General features: G+C 42.3%; 1 protein-coding gene across 1 annotated transcript in view; it reads left to right on the top strand.

Moving 5' to 3' along the window:
• Positions 1 to 899: 899 nt before the first annotated feature.
• LOC108628601 (protein gustavus) overlaps positions 900 to 12893 on the top strand; it is an 86554-nt gene continuing 74560 nt past the window's right edge. Inside the window, exon 1 of the mRNA XM_018030639.2 lies at positions 900 to 1584. Within this exon, the coding sequence (XP_017886128.1) occupies positions 1238 to 1584 (347 nt within the window). The 5' untranslated portion in view covers positions 900 to 1237. The remainder of the gene's footprint in view (positions 1585 to 12893) is intronic.

The raw sequence follows: 12893 nt of genomic DNA, 5'->3' as shown, positions 1-12893 counted from the left end.
TGATTCGTGACCGGGTATTAGCCTACACCTGTATACGTTTATGCCTACAGGGTAGCCAGGCTAAGAGAGGGGCAGGTGTAAACGACCCACGCGACCATTCACCCTTTTCTCCCCGACCCTTCGATAAAATTTTCAGTCCGCTCGGGCAGGTGCTCACCTACATGCCGAGATAACGCCGATTGAAATTCCACAACAGACTCATTAGTAAGTTAACAATCGACGCTTTTACGAAATTCATTAATCTTGTAAATTATTTACTCCGATAGAGCAAAGGGGTCGCTATATGTTTCACTGAAAGAAAAATTATTTCAAATCGTGTTATAATGTACTTATATAAATTCGTATCTACATGGATATGTTTTCACGATTTTTCAAAACCGTGAAAGACATTGGAAATTCATTAATCTTATACAATGTTCACTCGAATTATCATGTGTATGATAATATAATCTGTGCATAATGTTTCCTAGATTCTGATGAGTCTATTATTTGTTTATAAGTAAGTTCACCTATGTCCCGCGTATTAGGAAGAGAGTTGAACGATTAATTCTGATGAGGATACGTGTCCGATTCCTTTTTGCGCGCAACTTCTTCGTAGAAGCGCACGTAGGTAGGTGCGCGCGCGCAGCTCGTTTGAAATTCGTGGCGCGGCGCGGCGTGGAGCGACGCGGATCCTCCTACGGGGCTGCGTTCCTTCCTCTCCCGGCTTTCGTTCCACGTCCGTTCGTTCGTTGGGTTCGTTCGGTCTCGCGCCCGGTCGCTCGGCTTCGCTCGCGCACAAGTCGATGCTAAGGCCGGCGTGTTCCACCGCGAAGGGAGTGTCGCCGACCGGCCATCTCGACGCCCTCTCCGCTTAGCCTCGCGACGATTCTGATCCAGATATCAACATGCTTCTTCGTCCAGTCTTGTTCCGGATGATGATTGTTCATCGTCGGATCGACTCGCGAGAGTGCTTGGTCCAAGTTCCTTGATCCGCACAGACTGATTAGAGGAAGTTCGAGTTCTGATTAAATAGTAGAGAGCAGTGAAGTTCAGTTACCGTTAAATTTCGATCGATATCGATTAGGGTACTGGAAAGACAAACAGGAAGAGTGAATAGCAAGTGAGAGGTCGGCTAACGCAACCAACGTGTGCAATTTGGAACAGTATCTATCTTCTGTTTGGAAGAGTGGAATCGAAGATGATAAGACGTATTAGAAAACGGTAGTTCGAAGGCCGGTAGGGATGTCCTCGTGACATGTTACCCCGTGACCTTGGCTGTCGCGACTACAACGTCCTCCAGGCTCGCCTCCTGGCGCACGGCTCGATCGAGGATAACCGATCAGCGTCCTTCCATCCACGTGGGCTCGGGTATCGGTTGCTACCAGTGCTGCAGGTGAAACTTAATTGCACGGTGGTACCGTATGTCCTCTGCTGGAGGCTGCCAAACGCGATACACAGGGTCCAATTGCCGCTGCCTCAACACCGTCAACGTTACCGATATCAGCGTCGTCGAACGCCTCGGAGACGTCCTCCGTTCCAGCCATCCTCGGGTTATCCTTACAACTTGCAACGAGGCAACTTTCCGCCTGGTATGGAAACAAGGTGAGCTCCGAGAATAACGTCGGAACTATTGCCTATTAAAATACTCGATTAAAGCTTACGCCCCGAAATTACTTAAGAATATTTTTAGAATCTATGAGCCGAAAGTATTTTTCTGTGTCCGGTAGAATGAATTAAATAAAGAATAGAATGAATTAAATAAAGAATAGAATGAACTAAATAAAGAATAGAATGAATTAAATAAAAATTGCATTTTTGGTTGAGTCGCTCTTCTTCCGTTAGTGATGAATCATAGTATGTTGCGTTCAGTACCTACAATTAAGATTTATTTCCAACTTCAACCGACCTTCCAGATTAGGTTTTGACAGTTCGACATTTCACGCTGCACGCCGCGATGATATCACGAAGTGGTGGGAGTAGTCAGATAGAAAAGTCGACGTTGAACGACACGGAGAGATTTCCCGATTCATTTTCACGGTTCGACGGACCCGCGCGTCGCGGAGATTGCCGACGCCGGAATTTTTCAACGTCTCGCACGGTTTTTCAGTTCGGTTCGACGAAAGAGAAAGATCGATACTCCCGCCGCGGCGCCGACAGAAGAGCAAAACCGACGAAGGTCGTTTCTGATTGGCTAGGCAGCTGGGTGAAGGCGAGATGCAGTTTCGCCGACGTATTTCTTTTTTCTTTTTATCCGCCAACTCGCATCTTCCCTTGTTATTATTTCTTTCCTCACGCAATTTTCACTTAAATCGTATTCTATCTTTAATCATTATCAGTCAATAGGAACGCTTATTATGAAATTTTATTTTAATTAAAACGAATTATGAAAGCTGCGCTTTACGTGAGACGCGAGATTATGATTAGAACATCTCCGAAATTCCATAACTTATTAAGACCAAAATCTTTGTCTCCAATATCAATCCATGAATCGTTGATACTTTTCAAACGAGTGGATGACAGGACTTTAACCTTTCACCCTTACTTCACGTGAGCCCTTTCGGTTTCCGGGTCACACCCTTGTCTCCGTTTTTGAAGGTGACGTAGAAACATTTCGTCGTCACCTCGGAAACTCGATACCGCACAGGTGTTGTCACAATGGCAGAATAAAGTTGCCGATTAGCATACAGTATGGAGTCTAGGTGATTATTCCCCTGCGTCGAACGGTGTAACTATGTGATACACTCTCTGACCCATTTGCATTCTACATTGGCCTCGCAATTCGTTCATACTAGTCTGGGACAAGACAAGATAGGGAACGGTTGATTCATTTCTTTATTGTGCAATTGTATCGAAATCGTATCAATTCTAGCTGCAGTTCCGTTCCTCTATGCTTCCTACTTCCGCATCTTCTTGTACATTTATAACAACTTTTGATCAATTTTATGTAAATATTATCTTGTGCATATTCGATGAGGTTCATCCATTTCTTTATTACAATTTTGTATGCAAATGCAGAGTGCATTCGTTAAAAGTATCGTTTCAAATTATCCACTAATCATTGATCACATTAGATAGCCTGATAAAAATTCATGTTAATTTAAGATACAGAGATAAATTCATTTACTTGATGAATCGCATCATATAATGAATTCCTACACAACGTGTTTTGATAAAATCATTAAATGACACGTTGTTTTATATGGTATTTCTTACTGACTCACCTTGTACAAGTAAGTAGAAATTGATGCAAGTCGGTGGAATGATTGACTTGCACTACTGCGAATTTTTCACGAGACAAACTCGAACGAATCGATTCCCATCGGAGATGAAAATTCGATGCTCCCATGCGGTGTTATTCGAAGCCAAAAAACTGAGTCGTCGTCGACGACGCATGCTGCGCTCCGTTCCACGACCTCCCGCTGCTGCGGCCAGTGAACCCTGCCAGTTTCTTTTCCAACCGGACTTGAAAAGTGGAGTGATCCTTTCCCGACTTGTCCTTTGTGCGATTCTGACCGGAATATTAATCGAGCCGTGTCTCTCTCGCTTGTGAAAAATAATATTCCTGCGTTTCCGAAACCGTGCGCGAATATTAATGTTGGTCACGTGCTACGCTCGACATTGACGACTCCTTTTATTGCTTTCTTTTTATTAGCTTGTCCCGAAACTTCCTTTGTCTGAATATTGAACGCGGAAAATTTCAGTCGCTATTACAGTTTATACGATCCGTAATACTCTACGATGTTCTCTCCAGTTCGCAAGAGAAATAAAACAGAAACAATTTTATAGAGGAGTCTTAAAAGTTTGAATAAATAATGAATAACTTGCGAATTTTACTCGGAAACATGTGAAACAACCGTTAGTTTAATTAAATGAAGTAAGTTCGAGTTCCCGAGAATTCCGTAGAAAAGATTGTAGGGCGAAGCGATGAATTAGCTGACCGTTCACGGTAAAGCATGCTCGGCAGCTGAGCTGGCAACCGGTCGCTGGCTTAAAAGCTCCCTGAAGCTTCGACCTATCAGCGATGCTTTTTAAGTTTTTACATCCGTCCTGCGGCGAAGAAAAGCACACCGAGTCCGATGAATCCCCTGATAAAATCCGATCCCCGTATTTCTTCCACCGCGATTCCTGCTTTAAAATTCTTTTCGGGAAAACCGTGCTATTTTATCGTTCGTCTCTAAAATAAAATTTCGACTTTACAGTCGTTACATAAAATATTTAATACTGAATTTATTTTATACACGATATTGGAAAATCTTTTCCTATTTCTTCTCAGCTTACTTTAAAAGTTAAACACAGAGGTATGTTACGTAAATGAAATACTACAAAGGTGCAAATTGAAAATTGCATTCTAAAAATTGTGAGATGTCAAATCTCGACTAACTGAAACCGATATCATGTAATTTATTGCAGTAAGATTTTTATCTGGTTATCTAGTAGACAAAGTCCCTCGGGAAGATTCATGAGGACACGAGTATATTATTCGTCCGGGAACGTAATTTTCCAGCGGTGTTGCAGGGTAGCCGTAGGAAATTCTAATTTTTCAGGGACACCTTCGTGCTGGACGTAGCCGCGATTCGCTATCGTCGCGGTTGGAAATTGCAACGTTCACGAAAGCGCGTTTATCGATCCCCCTTCCGTGTTCCGTGTCCTACACGTTCTACTGTACGTGCTCGTTATCGCCCTCTTCAACCGTGCGACGCTTTATCTGGATAAACGGCGAATAAAAGGGACATTGAGAGAAAAACTAACCCCGCGTACATGACTAATAAAATAGGACCAATCAACATTTTCTCAATTGCTCTCGTTTACTCACGTAGAGACTTGAACGAATATAATATGAATAGACAAATATGTTTTGAAACCAAATAATTATACTGCAAAACTCCACATGCATGTTACTTTGCTGTGCAGTTAACAAAAAGAGAACATTTACATTATGTTCTAAGTAAATGCATTATGGAAAGCAAATTGTATAATTTGATGTCTACTTATACAGTTGATAGGAAATCAAATAGGCAGGTACATAGTTGAACGAACGCAGTGGAACAGGTACGCGTTGGTCAGACAGTGAAACCAGCGCGCCGCGGCACTCGGTGTTTGGCAATTCGGTGATCGGGTTTCACGCACTGGTTTATGTTGTAGCTATTGTTATCGGTATGTAACGACAGCAGCTGTGCAAACGTCGCTTGTAAAAGAACAAGATTTATTGCATGTCGCAATCGTTAATAAGCCGTGACTCGATCGGGATTCTTTCCATAGATGTCCATCAACCTTTCTCAGAAGGCATTAACGTATTATCTCGTAATTAGAAATTCATTGAAAGGCTAACGCAAGACGAATGATTTTTCGATTCGCCGATGGTAAATGGAAATCTCTAAAATAAAATTTCGACTTTACAGTCGTTACATAAAATATTTAATACTGAATTTATTTTATACACGATATTGAAAAATCTTTTCCTATTTCTTCTCAGCTTACTTTAAAAGTTAAACACAGAGGTATGTTACGTAAATGAAATACTACAAAGGTGCAAATTGAAAATTGCATTCTAAAAATTGTGAGATGTCAAATCTCGACTAACTGAAACCGATATCATGTAATTTATTGCAGTAAGATTTTTATCTGGTTATCTAGTAGACAAAGTCCCTCGGGAAGATTCATGAGGACACGAGTATATTATTCGTCCGGGAACGTAATTTTCCAGCGGTGTTGCAGGGTAGCCGTAGGAAATTCTAATTTTTCAGGGACACCTTCGTGCTGGACGTAGCCGCGATTCGCTATCGTCGCGGTTGGAAATTGCAACGTTCACGAAAGCGCGTTTATCGATCCCCCTTCCGTGTTCCGTGTCCTACACGTTCTACTGTACGTGCTCGTTATCGCCCTCTTCAACCGTGCGACGCTTTATCTGGATAAACGGCGAATAAAAGGGACATTGAGAGAAAAACTAACCCCGCGTACATGACTAATAAAATAGGACCAATCAACATTTTCTCAATTGCTCTCGTTTACTCACGTAGAGACTTGAACGAATATAATATGAATAGACAAATATGTTTTGAAACCAAATAATTATACTGCAAAACTCCACATGCATGTTACTTTGCTGTGCAGTTAACAAAAAGAGAACATTTACATTATGTTCTAAGTAAATGCATTATGGAAAGCAAATTGTATAATTTGATGTCTACTTATACAGTTGATAGGAAATCAAATAGGCAGGTACATAGTTGAACGAACGCAGTGGAACAGGTACGCGTTGGTCAGACAGTGAAACCAGCGCGCCGCGGCACTCGGTGTTTGGCAATTCGGTGATCGGGTTTCACGCACTGGTTTATGTTGTAGCTATTGTTATCGGTATGTAACGACAGCAGCTGTGCAAACGTCGCTTGTAAAAGAACAAGATTTATTGCATGTCGCAATCGTTAATAAGCCGTGACTCGATCGGGATTCTTTCCATAGATGTCCATCAACCTTTCTCAGAAGGCATTAACGTATTATCTCGTAATTAGAAATTCATTGAAAGGCTAACGCAAGACGAATGATTTTTCGATTCGCCGATGGTAAATGGAAAAGAGAATGTTATTGAGCCAATCGCGTTTCGTCAGTTTCGCGAAATGTCAGTGTAAAACGAAACTAAAAACTGACTATTTAGAAATGGAAATTATTTAAAAAGCAAATGTTTCACGATTCCTCTTAAATGTATCGATGGATCTGAAAATGGTACCGTGCTGCGAGACATACCTTTTACGAGCACCGTTTTCCGCGAAGCGATCCCGGTTTTTCCTCGCCTCCTGAAAGTTCAAACTCGTCGCCGGATCGCGATAAAACATGAAATATTACAGAAAATGATCGGCGGTAGCGTGAGAATGTCTGAACGTTTAAAAGCTGTACGATTCCTGTATATAAATTGTGCGCAGGTGTTGCACACGCTTCTTTTCTCTCTATCGACATCAGCTCGTTGACTTTGAGTAAGCGCCGATGCGAGAGATCGAACGGTGTTCCGCGGCCTTCTCTCGGTGCTCTCCGAGAGTCGCGAAAGGCTTGTCGTTACGCTTTATCACTGACGTCATCAAGCTATTTTCGATTACGCGTGTACCGTTACCCGTAGGAACCAAGGTACGGCGACCCATTCGCAGTTTCAAATATTTTCCCAAAACGCCGTCAGTACAATTACTTTTATAGTAAAAATACGAGTTGATGAATTTTTTAAAAAAGCTCGGGAAATTTATATCAGCGCGGTTGTTTTATGTAAAATAAGAAAGTTTCTTCTAAAAATAATTTTTACTCGAGCTTCGAAAAACAAACTTGGAGAAGAAATTTAGTGGCCGCAGTTTCGTACAATGGAACGACTGCTCCTCGGCAACTCGTGTTTTTACGCGTCACAGTCTTCTGCACCTGCGGAACTTATTTGGAATTACGCGTTTCCTGTACGCTCGCTCGCTTGCGAGGAGGATCCTCGCATCCTCGAGGAAACGATTATTTACCATCAACGATTCATTGTTAGGTAGGATTGCTCGCGCAGTAATTGAGGCAATTGCTCAATATTTCGAGCCCGAAATTATACTTAGAAACAATGCGTTGCTGTTTCCATGTCAGGAAGATCTTCCATTACCTCGTTTACATTTATTCCACGGCTTTGGAAACATAGTAGGTAATCTAATTTTTAACTCCTGTAGCCCAAAAGCATTTATTCTCATTTTATTTTCATTTTCTCCATTGCAAGACTTCAATGATGACATTTATTAAAAATTGTTCACGACCTTTTAAATCGATACAAGCAAAAATAAAGTGAGCACAAATAGATTTGTATGTTTCTATTGTAGATTTACCCAAGTTGTAAAACATTTCCTACGCTTCTATCTTGTTTTGTAACGGACGAAAATAGAAACTCTCCGGGATAAAAAAAGGGAAGGTAGAATTTTCACGTGTCGCGTACAACGGCGTTATTTGTATTACGCCTACCCGGCCGTTTCTGCGTTGTACCTACGGATTTATTTACACGTTAATTTCCATCGATCGCGGAATACGGGTTAGATTAAATTACCAAACAAAATCTGCTCCGCGGTGCACGTGCACAGTGACGCGGTTCTCGCGGCTGTTCGATCAAAGCTTCGTCGCTGCCAATTTACGTCACGTGCGATTTGGCCCCCGTGTGCGTGCGTGCGCCAAGCGAAACGGAATAACGGATCACTGGGTGAAACCCGCTTTCAACAAGATTGTCACCATCTTTTTCTCTCGTCCTTCCAATTACGTACTTCCCGATATAATATTTATTGAAGAAATCATGTTTTCTAAACTGATTTTGAATCTAGAAGGATTTGAAGGAGATGAATAAATTGAAAGAAAAGAAATCATGTCTGATTTTATGTTCTGCATATTTGATATATTGCATCGCAACGATAGATTAGAGAACTGGATATGGCCAACTGTGATAGGAGGTGCAGGTATAATCTTACTTATTTATTAGAATATCGAAGATCAAAGAGAGAGAGAAAAACACGTTTCGGTCGATGCTCCGGTGGTTTCCGGTAAATTAATGTTTTATCGCGATATTGGCCGGCCATGCGAGGGGTGACAACGAACAGATGTTCCGAGGGAATAGTCGAAACGGGTGTAAAATCGATCAGTCGATAAAAACACGGATTTCGTCCGTCTATCTACGAAATATCGCGAATACGAAGATTGGAAAGAAAAATTCGTAGTCAAAACTAACGAAACTGCGTTGGTATTGGTGACGCGTAACCTGCACCAGCCAGGGGTTCTCTATTGATTCAGAACAGTTTCTTCAAGCGTATTTGAATCTATCACTGTCGTGTCTGTAGTTATCGTTCTTGTAATAGTTTATGATGATAGAGTAAATGAGAATGATATCGTTAGAGAGTTCTATAAGTTTGTCGGAGCGTAAAATTGGGATGATGGTCGAGGATAGTGAAATGAGAGCCACTGCATTAAAGCAGACGGGTCGCAACGTTGCCGGGTTTCGCAGGTCCCACTCCTCTATCGACCGGGCAGCGTTGCCGGCTCCTTTTCCATGCCTTTATCGCCCCTTTCCATGCAGCCCTCCCTTCGCTGGTCTCCCTTCCTCCCTTTTACTTCTTTGTCCGACCAGAACGCCCTCGATCTCTTTCTCCCCTTCAGCTCGCCGCCATATTTCTCTCTTTATCCGCACTTCGGGCTACGAACCATCGCTAGAGTAGACTCTTCTCTTCCATCTTTATTTATTTTCCATCTCGAGTGCATTTTTCTTCTCTCTCTCCCTCTGTTTCTTTCTCTTCGGTTCCTCGCCCTACCTCTTTCCGACCAGCTGTTTAACCTTCCTAGGGCAGATGCCGCTTGGCTAGGTGCAGCGTCACCTTTATCGTCCCTTTCCACTTCTCCTTTCGCCGCCGTAATTACCCGATAAGGGCAATCCGGCCACGAAGGGCTCGCCGATCGACTCGACCTCGATCCTTCCTCAGAGTAGATTTTCCCTGGAATCTCAGTCCTCGAAGAGTTTCGCCCCGAAGGAGGAATAAGAGTCTTGCACTCCTTTTCCTTTTTGAGAACGCGTATATGTTCTGGGAGTGCAGTCTCCTCTTTCTCCCTCTTTCTCTGTCTCTGTCTCTCTGTGCGACACTGTCCGGCAGGCTCGTATTAAAGCAGTCATGAAAGAAATATGAAACGGATGACCGGCGGTCTCGAGGTCAGCTCGGTCAATAACTTCGTTATACGGGCCAGTCGAAGGCATTTGCCTTCGATTCCACGAGGTTCCACCGAACGTTGCCACCGATCCGACGTCCTATGAATTATTTAACCGTAGTAGCGCGATTATTGAAGTATGATCCAGTTATTTGTACGTGGAATCGTACATTGTTCAATTAGTATTCGCCCATGTGCATCCACTGGCCTCTAATTTGAAGTACTATAGTGAATCTACAGTAAACAAAATTATTGCCATTTCAATGCTTTATAACCTTGCGTAATTTCAGGACTTCCTATATATTTCATTTAATCAGGTAATTGATTTTGAAAACGGACGAGGAAATGTTGTTCAACATAATATGAAAAAAAGACGAAGCTAATGGAAGGCGAAATACATATGTGTCTCTTCGAGTTGGTCGAGACCGCGTTGGTCTCTCAAATGAGATATCCTCGACGAATCTCATCGCTACGTGACTCAGTGTGTATTACGAGTAGGTGGAGGTCGAAGGGCAAAATGAATCTGGGACGATCTCTTTGGGGAGAAACCTCGGAAGCTACAAAGCAACGGGCAGAGGAACCCGAAAAGAACTTTCCAAAGCGGACAATTATCCCCGAGTAGGTATTCCGAAGATGTTTCGCTCGTTATCCCGTTGCTACGAGATTATTCAACCGGACGATCGTAGATTACGCATCGCGGTCGCTGTGAATAGGAATTGCTCGTTTACGTCTCCCCGTCGCTGCTTTTTCGCCGTGAAACGGCCACGCTAACGAGCCATCGAAATGGTATAACTCAGGGACAAATATGCGATCATATCTCTGAACTACGAACTATCCTCCAAACTCTCGGTAAATCGAAAACGGAGCATCGTCGGCCGACAGGTAGATCCGGAGAGTCCGCTTAACGAGACGTTTTTCTAAAATGGGGACTGTCAATCGGACAAAGAGTCGTTCGTCACAGACACTTTGCCAGAGGTAACAGTTACTTTTTACGGCCGTTAATCGAGCGTGACGCGAAAAGGTGTAGGCGCGTGCATTACACGGTTTTCATTATGAACACCTCCCACGATGTTATTATCGGCCGAGCAAGAGTTGGACGAAATTGGCTTAAGAACAAAATTGTCGAAATGCTTACCGAAACTCAAATTTATGTAATCTATAATTCCATTAGTCTTTCGATCATCCGTTGACAACATTGCACGTCAATGTTTTGATAATCGTGAAACTTTTCATGGAATGATTGACAATTTTTCGGTAAACGGATTCGGAAATCTAGGCCTCGATGTGGGATAAAGGTCAGGGGGGATCTCGAACGGTTTTAGCAGGGGCCCAGACGCGTCCAGAGGGGATAATGTCATGTAATGAAGATTAATCTCCTCTAGCTAGCCGACCATTTCTGTATTCATAAATCAATCGCGTCCGTCCGATTATCATTCAAATCCAAGCGAATCCTCCTGGTTAACGCGTACGTCGCTGCATTAGTCGACAATAGCGGGCGACGAGTGGTCAGCCCAAACAAATGTTGGAGGAATTCTGATCTCTCTTTGTGTTTGGATACCTCTGAATCGTGTTAGATGAAATCTTTTCACCCCGTTCGGGGCTAAGTCCGTGTCCAGGTTTGGCTAGGAAACTGGACTCAAATCGGCATCGAGAGACCTTTATTGGGCTAAATTTTACGAGACGAGCTCGTTGAGTAATATGTCCTCGGGTCTTGGTTTTCTAACATTCACGAGCGAAATAATTATGTCCGAAGGTCGAGTAAATCCCTGGACCTCTTACTTGCGGACCTTGTAATTGCTTAGGGAAACGCTTTACCTGCGCTTTGAATTTTATCTCTTTCAGAATACACTAGTACTCGTTCATTAGACTAATTTCTTGAAAATGTCTTATATTTAAGAAATTGATGACTCAAGAGATCTACGTGAGTACATGAAAAATAAATTTATTTCGCTATTTAGAGATGATTTATTGTAAAAGTTAGAATATACGTTGGTACGGTTTTAATTCTGAGAAACAGTGCATAGATTGATGAGGTATTGAAAGGATCGGTTGAGGACGTAGCGAGTGACGAGGTCGAATCGATATATCGATGCATTCACCACGAGAAAGGTGCTAGACCTAAAGGGCCACGTGTCTTTTTCCCAGTATCATTGAAACTTCCCTCTGTGAGCACTAAGGGTAACAATAATAACCATCCATTCGATGAAACATTATTCTGCTTTTCCCTTTCCTACAGCTATGTACAAGTCTGGATATTTTCTCTGTAAATCACATAGAGCCCATTTCTATCGACGAAACAATTACCAGATTATTTCCTATTATGATTAATGATTCGAAATTTGAAAAATTCTTAATTGTATCCGTTCTGAAAATTCTGTTCCCACAGCAGAATTGGATTAATTTCTAAAATTGGGTTTATAAAATACAAATGTGATACGTCTGTGCATTGCTGGCGAGACAGAAGTGACCGAGCTGTTCGCACATCGCGTGGGACTTTCGAATTCCGCTCCGACCAAATTTGGCAGTTGGAAAAGAAAACGCCAAGGCCGCTAGCAAGATAAACAATGTATCTCTCGACGAGCCGAGACTGGGAATTTAATAAATGGGAGAGGACGGAAATTTTCATTGGGAACACACGGTAGCCGCATGCACGGCTATTAATAACCGCGCCATTATTTATCCTACGATATTTGATTAATTTAATTAATATTTGCCGGCAACGGGTCGAACTGCAAACAACGTCGATAGAGCGCTGTGTAACGACGCGTTCCCGCGGCCCACGTGTTTGCGAATCGTCGCGAATCGATGGCCAGCGATATGAATTTTATGGAATAATGGTTCGACGACCAACCGAGAAATGCGACCCGTACATTCGTTCGATTTACGAGTTCAGAGTGCATTAAACGACGACGAATTTCGTGTCACGATTTCCTCTGCGAATTTCATCCGAATCTGTGAACGAGAAATGAAACCCTGATTCACAGCATTTTGTGATTAGATTTAATATTACAATAAGCCTTAGTGAACGCTTAAGGATGTATTAGGTATACAGTCAATCCCAAAAGTTGATGTACTTCAGAAAAACGCATTTCCTATAATTAAAAAGAAATCAGACGTCGGAAGAACAATGCTAATAATAAATAGATACGTGCTAAAAAGTATAGAAGGAAATATCCAATTAATTATTGACGTATATACAAAAGTTGTAGCTATTGACGTGCTCTACACAAAAG

Source organism: Ceratina calcarata, unplaced genomic scaffold, assembly GCF_001652005.2.
Source record: "Ceratina calcarata isolate Rehan_Ccalc_2016 unplaced genomic scaffold, ASM165200v1 scaffold53, whole genome shotgun sequence".
In the NCBI taxonomy this organism is placed as follows: Eukaryota; Metazoa; Arthropoda; class Insecta; order Hymenoptera; family Apidae; genus Ceratina; species Ceratina calcarata.
Note: the sequence above shows the minus strand (reverse complement) of the source record. Positions and strands in the feature narration are given on the sequence as shown.